We start from the raw sequence: 15,220 nt of genomic DNA on the forward strand, positions 1-15,220 counted from the left end.
GTGCATATTGTTATTATCAGACTAATTGTTCAACATCGACTCATGGATGAAGAACAACTTTTTCCAACATGATATCAGAAGAACTAAACTATAAACTCTACTCCTTTGCCACTGATTCTATTCTCCACCCTGTCTCCTGTTAAGACTGCAAGCAGATTATCCAAATCCTTGCTGCTTTGTTTGGCCATAACCTGAGCTGAGTTTTCCATTTTATACCCTGTAAATCACCAAGACAGCTGTTATGGACAGCAGAGAGGCAAACTGAACTACTTTAACCTCTCACCATCTGTGGGTAAGCAGAAGTGTTTTTGAATTATTTTTAAAGTAGGCTTATTTTTTATTCATTTACAGGATGTGCGCATCGCTGGCTAGGCCAGCATTTATTGCCCATCCCTAATTGCCCTTGTTCAGAGGGCATTTAAGAGTCAACCACATTGCTGTGGGGCTGGAGTCACATGTAGGCCAGGCCAGGTAAGGACAGCAGATTTCCTTCCCTAAAGGACATTAGTGAACCAGATGGGTTTTTACAACTATCGACAATGGTTTCATGATCATCGTTAGACTTTCAATTCCAGGTTTTTATTGAGTTCAAATTCCGCCATCTGCTGTGGTGGGAACAGACTGGGTCTCTGGATTACTAGTCCAGCGTCAATACCACTACATCATCACCTCCCCTGCAGTGGTGTGTTTTCCCAAACCTTCAGTTTGTGTGGTCCAATTTTGTAAGTAACATGCAGCAAACTATGATTAACTCAGAAGGTCAGTTTATTTCACATTCAAACGTGTTGTGGGGTGAGGGGGTTGGGGGGACGTTGGGAGCGGGCGGTGGGGGGACGTTCACGTCCTCGGCCCAACCATCTTCAGCTGCTTCATCATTGACCTTCCTTCCATCATAAGGTCAGAAGTGGAGATGTTCACTGATGATTACACAATGTTCAGCATCATTCATGACTCCTCAGATACTGAAGCAGTCCATGTCCAAATGCAGCAAGAACTGGACAATATCCAGGCCTGGGTTGACAAGTGACAAGTAACATTCACGCCACACAAGTGCCAGGCAATGACCATCTACAAGAGAGAATCTAACCATCGCCCCTTGACATTCAAAGGCATTACCATCACTTAATTCTCCACTATCAACGTCCTGGGGGTTACGATTGACCAGAAACTGAACTGGACTAGCCATATAAATACTGTGGCTACAAGAGCAGGTCAGAGGCTAGGAACCCTGCGATGAGTAACTTACCTCCTGGCTTCCCCAAAGCCTGTCCACCATCTACAAGGCACAAGTCAGGAGTGTGATGAAATACTCCCCACTTGCCTGGACGAGTGCAGCTCCCACAACACTCAAGAAGCTTCACACCATACAAGACAAAGCAGCCCACTTGACTGGCACCACATCCACAAACATTCACTCCCTCTACCATCGACACACAGTAGCAGCAGTGTGTACCATCTACAAGATGCACTGCAGCAACTCACCAAGGCTCCTTAGACAGCACCTTCCAAACCCACGATCACTACCATCGAGAAGGACAAGGCAGAAGATAGATGGGAACACCACCACTTGGAAGTTCCCCTCCAAATCACTCACCATCCTGACTTGGAAATATATCGCCGTTCCTTCACTGTCGCTGGGTCAAAATCCTGGAACTCCCTCCCTAATAGCACTGTGGATGCACCTACACCACAGGGACTGCAGCGGTTCAAGAAGGCAGTTCACCACCACCTTCTCAAGAGCAACTAGGGATGGCAACAAATGCTGGCCCAGTGAGCAAAGCCCATATTCTGTGAATGAATTAAAAAAATCTCACACACACAAACATACATATACAGTAAGGGGAGGAGATTTTATAACTATGGATAACTACAGTAAAAGAACCACAGAAATGAGTATTAGTTCACATGATTTCCAGCAGCCAAAAAGTCAAAGTCCAGAGGGTATTTCCTTCACAGCAGAGTTCAGTTCAGATGAGTTCCTGATTGGAGACAGCAGCGCAAAAGTCATTGAATGTGAATGAGGATGCAACACGATGAGGTTTCTGTATATAAACTGTTTGGCAGGAGATGGTTGGATGCTTTTAAAATAAAACAAGCTTTGAGGAGTTGAGAGAGGGTGACTGGCTGCTTGTTCAGCCAGGAGCCCTGCTGTTGTACCTTTCAGTTTGGAAGTAATCAGCAGACCAATCTGTGAGGCTAGAAATCTAATTTCAAAACTCTCCAAGAGGCTAGAAGCATGGGGTCATGTGATGTGGCCCATTAATGAGTTAATTGCACCTTAACAAACAGTTTCTGTGCTTCTGACCAAAATCTATTGTTTCCCTTAGGAGTGAAATGGTGGCTGTTAACACCTCTTCAGGTAAAATGCGTCTCAATGTCTCTGCCTTGTGTTTGCCATGGCTGGGAACCAATTCATCTATTAACCTTCTAGTTTCATTATTATAATGTGGCCTTACAATGGTGTGTGAGATTCCACAAGGATGAGAGTGGAACTCTTTTGTTCTTGCAATCTCTGTTGGAAGCTTCCAGAATAGATGGCCAATCTTATGAGTCATGCAACCTGTAGCAGCCATTTTTTGGTTCAGCAAAAGTCCATTTTAAAGTAGCAAAGAAAAGTTTTGATGTACAAAGTTTTGATTTCTTTTCATGTCTTATGAAATGACAACACATTTTCCATACACCCAACATTGTCAACTCCCACTCGACCTTCTGCCCTCAAAGCACCAGGTCCTGCTTTTTGTCACCCATTTAGACCAGAGTTACTCTAATGTCTTTTTTTCTAACCTCATATTTCCTATCCTCCATAAATTCCAATTCCTTGTAATCTCACACTGGATTTAATGACAGGGGTCTTGCCTGCCAGCTGGAGAACTGGCAGGAGCTCTGCGATACCTCTTTTAGGGAAAGCCTGCTGAATTAAGTGCCACTCAGCCACTTAACAGGACAATGGTGGCTCTTCTCCGGGATCAAGGACCCCAGGGACAGAAGTCCCGCCCGCAGTTGCCAATCAGGGGCTTGCAGCTCTAATGAGGAACAGAGCCACTGTGGAGGCAGTGACTGCTGCTGGTACTACACCCACCCGAGGCCTAGGGTCACCATGGACTCGACTAACCCAAATGAGTGAAGGCAGGAGGAGGGGTTGTGGGATGGGGGTAGTGGAGAAGGGGGAGGGGGTCAGCAGCAAGGGGGAGTGTGACTCTCAGTGGGCTTCCCGCCTCTTTATGCCAGGCCCTCCAATCAGGCACTGAGTTCTTTTGAGTGGGGAGTGGCCCCTACCCTCCTCCCCAGAAGCCTGAAGCTGTACCAACATGGTTTTCTTGTCGTGATTTTAGTTAATTCATTCATGGTATGGGGGTGAGGCCAGAATTTATTGCCCATCCCCAATAGCCCTTGTTTAGAGGGCATTTAAGAGTCACATGTAGGCCAGGTAAGGACAACAAATTTCCTTCCCTAAGGGGCATTAGTGAAACAGATGGGTTTTTACAACGATCAACCTTGGTTTTGTGGTGAGACTTTTAATTCCAGATTTTTATTGAATTTAAATTCCACCACCTGCCATGATGGGATTCAAACCCAGGTTCCAGAACATTACCCAGGTCTCTGGAATACCAGTCCAATGACAATACCACTATACCAACCTTGCTTATTGAGCCCCTTCCCCTTCACTGAGTTAACACCAGCAGCAGCAGGATGAGGCCCCTAAGTGGGCATCAATTGCCCACTTAAGGGCCTCAATTGGGGGCAGGGGCAGGAAGATGGTGGGATCACCACCTGCCACCCACGCGCCCAAGTAAATTACCCCCCTCACCAAACTCACCACTGGGGAAAGCATTAAATTCCACCCATTAAGTTTTTTTGAGCATCACTCGATCACTCCCATCACTCCTATATTCACAATAACCTACGCTCACATGTTGTCTCCCAAAATATCAAATTGATCAAGGACGAGTTCATAGAGTGTATTCAGGACAGCTTCTTAGAGCAATACATTCTAGAACCAATCAGGGAACAGGCTATTTTAGACCTGGTAATGTGTAATGAGACAACATTTATTAATGACCTTATAGTAATGGATCCTGTGGATAAGGGTGGTCATAAGACAAACTTGTCTAACCTGTAGACAGCAGTAGAGGGTAGAGGGGCATCAAAGGCATCCTGTGAAATAATGGCCAACCTGATCAGTTCATTTCACGCTGTATATCACGCAAGCTCATGAACAGGCCTATGCCATCATTTTTGGCCCTGAAAAGTGCCAAGTCTATGTCAGAGTACGCTGGAAGGGCAACATATCTCAAAGATTTGAACAACAGGTGAATCTAGCTGTTTCGTGCTGCTACTATGCAGTAGTAACATGAGTGGTATTCACCACTAACAGGATGCTGCCGTCAAACCAAAAAGATGTTCTGCCTATCACACAAATGAGTAATGTAGTATATGAATTTCAGTGCCAGTGTGATGATAGGCATGTAGGCCTTATGTCCCAAAGACTGGCAGATTGTATCAAACAGCATGTTCCAGCAGCTGTTTGCAATGGGCAATGTACAGGTCGTACCCAACCAGCCCATGCTTGCAAAACTCAGTGTCCAACATTGCATGTGATTCCGCGATTGGACAACATAATCCTCAGCGTGCTAATATCACACTGATGACAAATTTAAGATTGTCATTCAGGCTCGCAATGTGGCACAGTTGCATGTACTGGAAACTACATATAATAATACATGGGGCCTGTTCTTTGCAGACAGATAGAACATGTACACACATTTGTCTGTTTCAGCTAAACAAAATAAGTGACAGCCACCTGTTGACTCATTCCTCAGTGCAATGCCTTGATCAATCAAGGTCAAGCTGCCTGGTTTAAATTTCAAACAATGCTGGACAGTTAACTGTCAGCCGCCATAAATTGATGGATTCTCCATGTCAACGCCTCTATCACTCAGGGTCCACTTTCAAACCAGTCAGCACTCTCTTCTCACATAGTATAAATTGTTGTTTTCCCCTTATTCTTGTGAAGTGTCCTGATGAGCGCAAGACGAAAGGCTTCGACATGTCTCTTTTTTCAGCAATATTCAAGTTCTGTACTATCAAAACTGGAACATTAAACACCTATCTATATGGATTACTGACATAATTTTTACTGTAAATATTCAATCCAGATACCTGATTGACTCATTGTTTACTGTTATTACCAATCAAAATACAGGACTGACCATTCGTATGTTGTTAATTATGCATGTGTGTGTGTGTGTGTGTGTGTGTGTGGAAGGGATTAGAGTTTGTGTGTGAGAGAGAGAGAGGTGAGAGGGAGGGGAGAGTGTGTGTTTGCCTCACTCCCAGTTTCAAGGTTCTCATTCACCCTCACCCCTGCACACCAACAGGCACTCACACCCATTCTCATAGTGGGTGAGTGTGAGTGAGTGAACACCCAAGACTGGGAGTGAGCTGGGCACACATGCTTTCAACTTTTCATACTCTAATGGTCATCTTTATTTGTTAATTTTTAAAAATTATCAGTTTATTGTTTTAGCATTAATTTTGTTCAGCAAGTTGTTTCTTTTCATACGTCAGCTTTCTTTTTTGAAATTCGTGTTTAATGTTGTACATTAGGAAACCTTATGTTTCCTAAATTTGTTCACCAGCCCCCTGAGTGTGAGAAAAATTGAAAAGCTGCACCCCCGCCCCTGCCCCCCCCACCCCGCTTTAACCCATGCGAAAAGGTTGGACAAGCCTGTCATAAGATGATAGAATTTCACATTCAGTTTGAGGGTGAGAAATGTGGGTCTGAAATAAGTGTCTTAAACTTAAAAATACAGAAAATTACAATGGTATGAAGACAGAGTTGGATGAAGTGGAATGGGATAATAGGTTAAAAGGTAAGACAGTAAAGAAGCAGTGGCAGATATTTAAGGAGATATTTCATAGATCTCAATAAAGATATATTCCATTGAGGAAGAAAGGCTTTATAGGCAGAAATCTTTGCTCAGTGGTGTGCGCCCGACCCGCTCGAATGTGAAATGATGCATGTTAATGTTGGCTGAGCATGCCGTCGTCAATGTGTAGACCCGTGGTTATTCGGTTGGCGGACGGGCGCCGGAGTCAGCAGCGTGCCCGCCAACAATTAAAAGGCCTGTTAAGGTCATTAAGTTATCAATTAAATTAAATTTTTCGCTGCCTGTCCAACCTAATGGTTGGCGGGCAGGCGAAAAGGCCAAGTGGCCTTTGCAATTTTTTGAAAACCTCATCCATGGGTGGGATGAAGTTTCCAAAAGCAAATAAAACTTTAATTTTTCATTAATAACAGAGTCACATGAGGGGACACGGTTTATTACATTTTTATTTTCACTATTTTTTTTTATATCTCTTCATCTTCCCGAGGCAGCTCCGTGCCTCAGGGAGATTATGCAGCGCTCACTTGCGCGCATGCGTGAAGTTCACACTCGGCTGGCTCGCACTCTTTCCCCCCACCACCTGCACAGGCAGCGCACAGCGCTGACTCTTGTGTTTCACGCTGGGCGGACCTTAATTGGCCCGCTAGCATGAAATCACGGTGCTGATCGTGGGTGGCGGTTGGCTCCTCAACCTCCCCCATCCACTCCCCGCCGAGTCCACCCGCCAAGGGCAAAAGTCTGCCCTATGAGAAGGATGCACCATCCTTGGCTAACTAAGGAAGTTAAGGATGGTATCAAATTGAAAGAAAAGACTGACAATGCTGCAAAGATTAGTGGCAGCCCAAAATATTGGAAAAATTTAGAACCCAGCAAAGGATGACCAAAAAAAGGGAGAAAATGGAATACAGTAAGTCCTCATTTAAAGTTCTGCCTGCATTCCAGAAAAGCATGAATTTAAGTGAAACAACTTTAAGTGAATCGTAGATTCCTGAGGAATCAGTGTTAAGTCAGAGTTAGGCTCCTTCAGACATTTCTTACCCAGAAAAACCAATGACTCTACATGTACAGCACTGTGCATTCCTAGCTGGAATAGCTTGCAAAATTAAATAAATCACTGAATATAACAGAAGTACAATATAAATTCAAATTAGGTAACATTAATTCACCCAAACAAGCCCTGAGTAGTAGGTGTTTCTCACCCAAAGCACTTCTGAAACTCAGCTCAACGTTTTGCTTGCTTTTCTTTCCTACTTTGTCTCTCTCTCGCTCTCCATTTCCTCTCTCTCTCTCTCCTTTTCCACACTCTCTCTCGTTCCCCTTTTTCAATCTCTCTCTCCTTTCTCACTCTTTCTCTGTCTCTCTCCTCTCCCATTCTTTTTTTCTCTTTATTAGTCTTTGAGGGTCATTAGTGTTTGGATTTGAAGATTGAGGGTAGCTAATGTTATTTAAAAAGGGAGGTAGAGAGAAAACAGAGAATTATAGACCAGTCAGCCTGATGTCGGTAGTGGGGAAAATTCTAGAGTCCTTTATAAAAGATTTAACAGCTGAGCACTTGAAAAACAGTGGCAGAATCAGCATGGATTTATGAAAGGGAAATAGTGCTTGACAAGTCTACTGGAATTTTTCGAGAATGTAACGAGTGGAGTTGATGAGGGGGAGCTCTCATGTGGTTTATTTGGACTTTCGGAAGGCTTTCGACAAAGTCCCACATAAGAGATTAACGTGTAAAATTAAAGCACATGGGATTGGGGGTGGTGTATTGCGATGGATAGAAAACTGGTTGGCAGACAGGGAACAAAGAGTAGGAATAAACGGGTCTTTTTCTGAATGGCAGGCAGTGACTAGGTACTAGGGGTACCGCAGTGATCGGTGCTGGGACCCCAGCTATTCACAATATATATTAATGATTTAGATGAGGGAGCTAAATGTAATATCTCCAAATTTGCAGATGACACAAAACTGGGTGGGAGGGTGAGCTGTGAGGAGGATGTAGAGATGCTTCAGGGTGATTTGGACAAGCTGAGTGAGTGGGCAAATGCATGTCAGATGCAATATAATGTGGATAAATGTGAGCTTATCCACTTTGGTAGCAAAAACAGGAAGGCAGATTATTATCTGAATGGCTATAAATTGAGAGAGGGGAATGTGCAACAAGACCTGGGTGTCCTCGTACACCAGTTGTTGAAGGTAAGCATGCAGGTGCAGCAGGCGGTAAAGAAGGCAAATGGTATGTTGACCTTCATAGCCAGAGGATTCGAGTACAGGAGCAGGGATGTCTTGCTGACAATATACAGGTGAGACCACACCTGGAATATTGTGTGCAGTTTTGGTCTCCTTATCTGAGGAAGGATGTTCTTACTATAGAGGGAGTGCAGCGAAGGTTTACCAGACTGATTCCTGGGATGGCGGGACTGACATATGAGGAGAGATTGAGCCGGTTAGGATTATATTTACTGGAGTTCAGAATAATGAGGGGGGGATCTCATAGAAACCTATAAAATTCTAACAGGACTAGACAGGGTAGATGCAGGAAGGATGTTCCCGATGGTGGGGGAGTCCAGAACCAGGGGTCACAGTCTGAGGATACGGGGTAGATGATTTAGGACTGAGATGAGGAGAAATTTCTTTACCCAGAGAGTGGTGAGCCTGTGGAATTCACTACCACAGAAAGTAGTTGAGGCCAAAACATTATATGTTTTCAAGAAGGAGCTAAATATAGCTCTTGGGGTGAAAGGGATCAAAGGATATGGAGAGAAAGCGGGAGCAGGCTATTAAGTTGGATGATCAGCCATGATCATAATGAATAGCGGAGCAGGCTTGAAGGGCCGAATGGCCTACTCCTGCTCCTATTTTCTATGTTTCTATGAATTCTCTTCCTCAGAGAGCAGTGGAGAATGGGTCATTGAATATATTCAAGGCTGAGTTAGACAGATTGTTGATTGACAAGGAGGTTAACGGTTATGCGGGACAGATAGGAAAGTGAAGCGATGGGTCAAAAACCAATATGTTGACTGGATATTTTAATAAAACATATATATATATAAATATCCCCGTGGCTATGTATAGATATCCTTGTGGTTGAATGGCAGAGCAAACTCGATTGGCTGAATGACCTACTTCTACTCCTATTTATTATGATCTTATTATCTTCTGAAATTCAATATCAAATTCCCTGCATCTGACCTGAACAACCTCCCTCAGCCTTACACCCCTTCCCCTCTTCAACTCTGATATTTTGAGAAATTCCCTTCCCTCCAACATAGGATTGGTGACAGGACTTTAATCTCCTTGGCCTAACTTTCTGGAAATCTCCTTAAACCTCTCCGGCTCTCCACTTTCTGTCACCTTTTAAAGGCTGCCCCAAAACTTTAAATGGATTTTTGTTGGCCTCTCTTAATCTCTTCCTTCACAGCATCTGTTTCCAATTTACTTCCAATTGTTATGCCTGTTTATATTTGCTAAATTAAAGGTGCTGTAACATTGGAAGATGCTTAGATTGGAAAATTGCACCAATCACTTCAGTATTTAGGAAAGGTGAAAGAGGGAAATCGGGGAATTGTAGACCAGTTACCCTAACATCTGTGATCCCGAAATTGAGTTTATAATTAAGGATAGGGTTGCTGGACGCATTGAACATTTTTGGCTAATTAGAGAAAGCCAACGTGGATTTGTAATGGGTAGGTTATGCTTGATGGAATCTGAATTTTTTGAAGAGATGACCAAAGTAGTGGGCAGGGTAATGTCCATGGTTGTTTTTATATGGACTTTAGGAAGGCATTTGATAATATCCTCTAGAAGATACTGTTAGCTTAAGATGATGCCCATGGAATTGAAGACAAGTTATTGACCAGGTTAGAAAACTGATTGAATGGCAGGAAACAGACAGTAGGGATAATAAGCAGGTACTCTAATTGACAGCATGGCATCCCATAAGATGTATTGGGGCCTCACCCCAAGGTGTTTACCTATTCATGATATTCATTTATACCTTAGATGTTGAGATAGAAAGTCACATATTCAAATTTACCAATGACACAAATATAGGCAGTATTGTAAGGAGTGAAAAGTATAAAACACAAAGAGATATTGATTAAGTGAATGTGTAAAAGTGTGGCAAATGAATTTCAATGTCGGCAAATGTAAGGTCATCCACCTTTGACCTAAAAAGAATAGAACAAGGTTCTTTCTAAATGGTGTAAAGCTAGAAACAGTGGAGGAGAGACTTAGGGGTCCAGGTACATAAATCATTAAAATAGAATCAATAGATGTAGAAAATAGCCAAACAGGCTATTTTTTGATGTTTTTTGTGGGACATGAGTGTTGCTGGCAAGGTCAGCATTTGTTACCCATTGTTAATTGTCCTTGAGAAGGTGGCATTCAAAGTCATACTTCAGCCATACAAAACTCTGGTCAGACTACACCTGGAAGATTAGAACCAATGCATCCACTGTAGATATCTCTTTTAAAACCAATGGATGAAGACCATCAGGTTCAGGTGAATTATAGACTGTAAGTCCCTTTAATTTCCCCAGTGCTATTTCGTCCCTAATAATGATATCCCTAAGTTCTTGGATGGATGAACACTTTTTGCAGTGAGGATCAAGAATGCCTACCCAGTGCCAAGGAAAGGGTCATATCAAAATGACTGGAAAAGAATCTGGAAAGGGAGGAGGATGATCCAGTTCTCCATGTGCTCCATGTTAGAACCAACAATATTGGAAAGATTAGGGAAGAGGTCCTGCTGCTAAAGGAATATCAACTGTTAAGAGTTGAAGGATAATTAGAGGGTTATTACCTGAATCATGTGCAAACTGGCACAGAGACAAACAGATTAGGAAAGTCAACACATGGCTAAAGGAGTGGTGTGGTAAAGAGGATTTCTATGTCATTTGGCACTGACATCAGTACTGGGACAGAAAGGAGCTGCATCATATTGGCAGGCTGCACCTGACCAGGCTAGGACCAGGGCCTTAGCGGAAAGGATAATTAGGGACATAAATAAGACTTTAAACCATAATCTGGGAGGAGGGAGCTACTGGAAATTCCATAAGACCCAACAATTAAAGTGTCAAGAAGAGAAAGAAAAGGACAAATTAAACAAAAGAATAGGGAAAACAAGATTGGATAAAATCATAACGCCAACAACAACTTATATTTATATAGAGTTTTAATGGAATAAAATGCCCTAAGGCACTTCACAGGATCATTATCATGGGGAGGCAATGGCGTAGTGGTATTGTCACTGGACTAGTAATCCAGAGACCCAGGGTAATGCTCTGGGGGCCCAAGTTTGAATCCCACCATAGCAGATGGTGGAATTTGAGTTTATAAAAATCTGGAAATACAAATGATGATCATGAAACCATTGTCAATTTTTGTAAAAACCCACTGGTGCACTAATGTCCTTTAGGGGAAGGAAATCTGCTGTCCTTACCTGGTCTGGCCTACATGTGACTCCAGACCCACAGCAATGTGGTTGACTCTTAAATGGCCTCTGAACAAGGGCAATTCAGGATGGGTAATAAATGCTGGCCTAGCTAACGAAGCCCACATTCCATGAATGAATTTAAAAAAAGCCCCATAAGGAGATACTAGAGCAAAAGCTTGAACAAAGAGCTAGGTTTTAAGGAGTGCCTTAAAGAAGGAAGGCCAGTTTGAGAGATAGAGTTGTTTAGTGAAGGAATTCCAGAGTTTAGACCCCAGGCAGCTGAAGGCACAGCCACCATTGGTACAGTGATTAAAATCAAGGATGATAAAGCGATACAAATAGTCTTTTGGTAGTACAGAACTTGAGTATTGCTGGAAAAAGAGATGTGTTGAAGCTTTTCATCTTGTACTCATCAGGACACGTTGCAAGAATACAAACATAAGGGGAAAACGACAATTTATACAACAACAATTTCAGCAATGATCAAGAGACCAGGATTAGATGAAATGCAGATATTTGGGGGATTGTGTGGCTGGAGGATATTACTGAAATAGGGATGGGTGAGGCCATGGAAGGATTTGAAAATAAAGAAGATTTTAAAATCAGGGCATTGCTTATCCAAGATCCTATGTAGTTTAGTGGGAACAGGGGTGATGGGTGAACAAGACCTTGTCTGAGTTAGATCATGGACAGCAGGGATCACATTTATGGAGGATAAAATGTGGGAGACCAGCCAGGAGTGTGTTGGAATTGTCGAGTCTGGAGGTAACAAAGGCATGAAGGAAGGCTTCAGTAGCAGATTAACTCAGGCGGGATGGAGTCACGAAAGTGACAGCGCAGCAAAGTGTTCAGAAGCTTGGGAGCAGATTTGACACCAAGATTGTGAACAATCTAGTTCAGCCTCAGGGAGAGCGATGGAGTAGGTAGGTAGCAGGGAATGGAGTTCGTAACGAGGACCGAAAACAAGGACTTCAAGTTCTGTACAAAGTTGGTGCTGTGCTCCTCCACGCTCCACAACATTTTTTGCTTATTCATTCCTGGGGTGTGGGCTTCGCCAGCTGGGACCAGCATTTATTGCCCATCCCTGGTTGCCCTTGAGAAGGTGGTGGTGAGCTGCCTCCTTGAACCTCTGCAGTCCATGTGGTGTAGGTACACCCACAGTGCTGTTAGGAAGGGAGTTCCAAGATTTTGACCCAGTGACAGTGAAGGAACTGTTGTTTAATTGCCTGCCACCATTCTTGACTGGATATGGCTAGACTGCAGAGCTTAGATCTGATCCGTTGGTTGTGGAATCGTTTAGCTCTGTCTGTCACTTGCTGCTTATGCTGCTTGGCACACAAGCAGTCCTGTGTGATAGCTTCACCAGGTTGACACCTCATTTTTAAGTATGCCTGGTGTTGCTCCTGGCATGCCCTCCTGCACTCTTCATTGAACCAGGGTTGATCCCCTGGTTTGGTGGTAATGGCAGAGTAGGAGATATGCTGGGCCATGAGGTTACAGATTGTGTTTGAGTACAATTCTGCTGCTGCTGATGGCCCACAGCACCTCATGGATGCCCAGTCTTGAGTTGCTAGATCTGTTTGAAATCTATCCCATCTAGCACGGTGGTAGTGCCACACAATGTGATGGAGGGTACACTCAATGTGAAGGCGGGACTTCGTCTCCACAACGACTGTGTGGTGGTCACCCCTACCAATACTGTCATGGACAGATGCATCTGCGACAAGCAAGTTGGTGAGGATGAGGTCAAGTATGTTTTTCCCCCTTGTTGGTTCCGTCACCACCTGTTGCAGACCTAGCCTAGCAGCTGTGTCATTTAGGACTCAGCCAGCTCGGTCGGAGTGGCACTACCGAGCACTCTTGGTGATGGACATTGAATTCCCCCACCCAGAGTACATTCTTCCCCATCCAGAGTACATTTACTGCAGAATTTCAGATAGGCTTCCCAATGCATCAAGTATTTCATTGTGCACACCCATCAGCCTTCTTCTGTATCCTTCACCATCAAAAGCCCACCTAAGCCCTTCAGTGAGTTGGCACCTTACACTATTCCTTATGCTATGTTCTTGGCTATTGCATCAATTCACAGAATCACTGGATTTTTATAGTACAGAATGAGGCCATTTGGGTCATTGTGCCTGCACTGGCTCTTCGAATGAACAATTTACTTGGTGCCACTCTCCTCCTTTCTTCACATAACCCTGCACGTTGTTCCCTTTCAAGTAACAGTCTAATTCCTGTTGACTGCCTCATTTGAGCCTGCCTCCATCACAGGTTCAATTCAAACTCAGCTAACTCCAGATGATTAGTGCATTTTTAAGGCATCCAAAGACTATGAGAGCTGTTAAGTCATCGGTAGATTAAACAATTCTAAATATGTTGATTGTGTTTTGTTACAGGAAGAATACCCTGGAAACCAGTGATTACTCATATCTGAAAAATTGCCAATATGACAAAACAAAAAACCCATATTGCCCAATTTTTCGTCTAGGAGAAATTGTCAGTTGGGCTGGGAGCAACTTCCAGGAAATGGCTGTGGAGGTAAAATTAATTGTGCTCATCTTTATCAAAAGCAGTTTAAATCATTCATTGTCTTCAGCACCAGCAAACAGTTTATGGCAATTTGGGAAAAAGTGTGGCAGCTGGAGTTTGTCTTCTTCCAGGTTTTCCCATTTTGATTGGGGTCACCAAAATGCTGGTCGATCACACTTCTCCATCTCCTCCTGTCAGTCATCATTCCTCTTCCAATCCCACTGTGTTTTATTCTCTCACTGCCACATCTTTCCATCTGGTCTTCGGCCGCCTTCTTCTCCTTCTTCCTGACAGTCCCATCTCAATCACTCACCTCACCACATTTCCTCTCTCTCTCTCAGCAACAGATGACCATACCATTTCAACCTCTTCTCGGCTACTTTTATCGATGCTCCCACAATCTTCACTGACCCCCGATGTGCTGGTTCCTGATCTTGTCCTTTCTCATTACTCCGCACATCCATCCCAACATCTGTGTGTCATTAGTACCCAGTCATTGTTCCTCTCTTCTTGATGTTGCCCAGGTTTCTGCAGAATATAACAAGGCCAGTCTCACAGTAGATCCTTCCTTTCAGTTTCAGCTATAGTTTTCTATCTCGTAACACTTCACTGCACTTCTTCCAATTCCTCCAACCAGAGCGAATCCTTTGCTTAAGTTCAATTTCCATACTTCCATCTTCTGCCACCACTGACCCCAGGTACTTGAAACTATTCACTTTCTCCAAGTGAATTACATCTTATGCTGATCCTCTTCCCTAGGTTCAAACTGACTATCCATAAATTGGGTCTTTGTTCTACTAATCTTCATACCCTGGCTTCCATTGCTTTTCCCCAGTTTTCCAGTTCAAGGTGGGAAAATGTGAGGGAACACATTTTAGACCCAAGAAAGATAAAGTGGAGAATTGTTGAGAAGTTTAAGAACTCTCGAGGAGCAAAGAAATTTGGGAGTCCAAGCACTCAAATCATTATAAGCTAATGGACAGGTACAAGAAGCAATTGAAAAGACTCATGGATGCTGGCCTTTAACTCATGGGGTTTGGAACACAATGGGGTGGAAATGATGCTTTAGTAATTTAAAGCCTTGGTCAGACCCCATTTAGCGCACTATGTTCAGTTCTGGATGCTGTACCTCAGGGCTAAAATTATGAGGAGAGGTTATTTAAACCTGGCTTGAATTCCCTGGAGTTTAGAATATTGAGGAATGATCTGATCAAGATGTTAAAATGTTAAAAGGATTTGACAAAGTAGATACAGAGAAACAATTTCCTCTGGTGGGGAATTGTTACGATCCTTGTAGAGACTGACAACTTTCAAAAATATATTTGAAATTCCAGTGACTGACTGGAAGGATCACACAATATGATTTCAAATT

The 15,220-nt window shown here is 43.3% G+C and overlaps 1 protein-coding gene across 1 annotated transcript in view; it reads left to right on the forward strand.

Annotated features, from left to right (window-relative positions):
• Nucleotides 1-15,220, forward strand: part of p2rx5 (purinergic receptor P2X, ligand-gated ion channel, 5) — a 132,112-nt gene that overhangs the window by 72,298 nt on the left and 44,594 nt on the right. Inside the window, exon 7 of the mRNA XM_078547835.1 lies at nucleotides 13,716-13,857. Coding sequence (XP_078403961.1) covers nucleotides 13,716-13,857 — 142 coding nt within the window. The remainder of the gene's footprint in view (nucleotides 1-13,715; nucleotides 13,858-15,220) is intronic.

This window comes from Cetorhinus maximus, chromosome 9 (genome assembly GCF_964194155.1).
Source record: "Cetorhinus maximus chromosome 9, sCetMax3.hap1.1, whole genome shotgun sequence".
In the NCBI taxonomy this organism is placed as follows: Eukaryota; Metazoa; Chordata; class Chondrichthyes; order Lamniformes; family Cetorhinidae; genus Cetorhinus; species Cetorhinus maximus.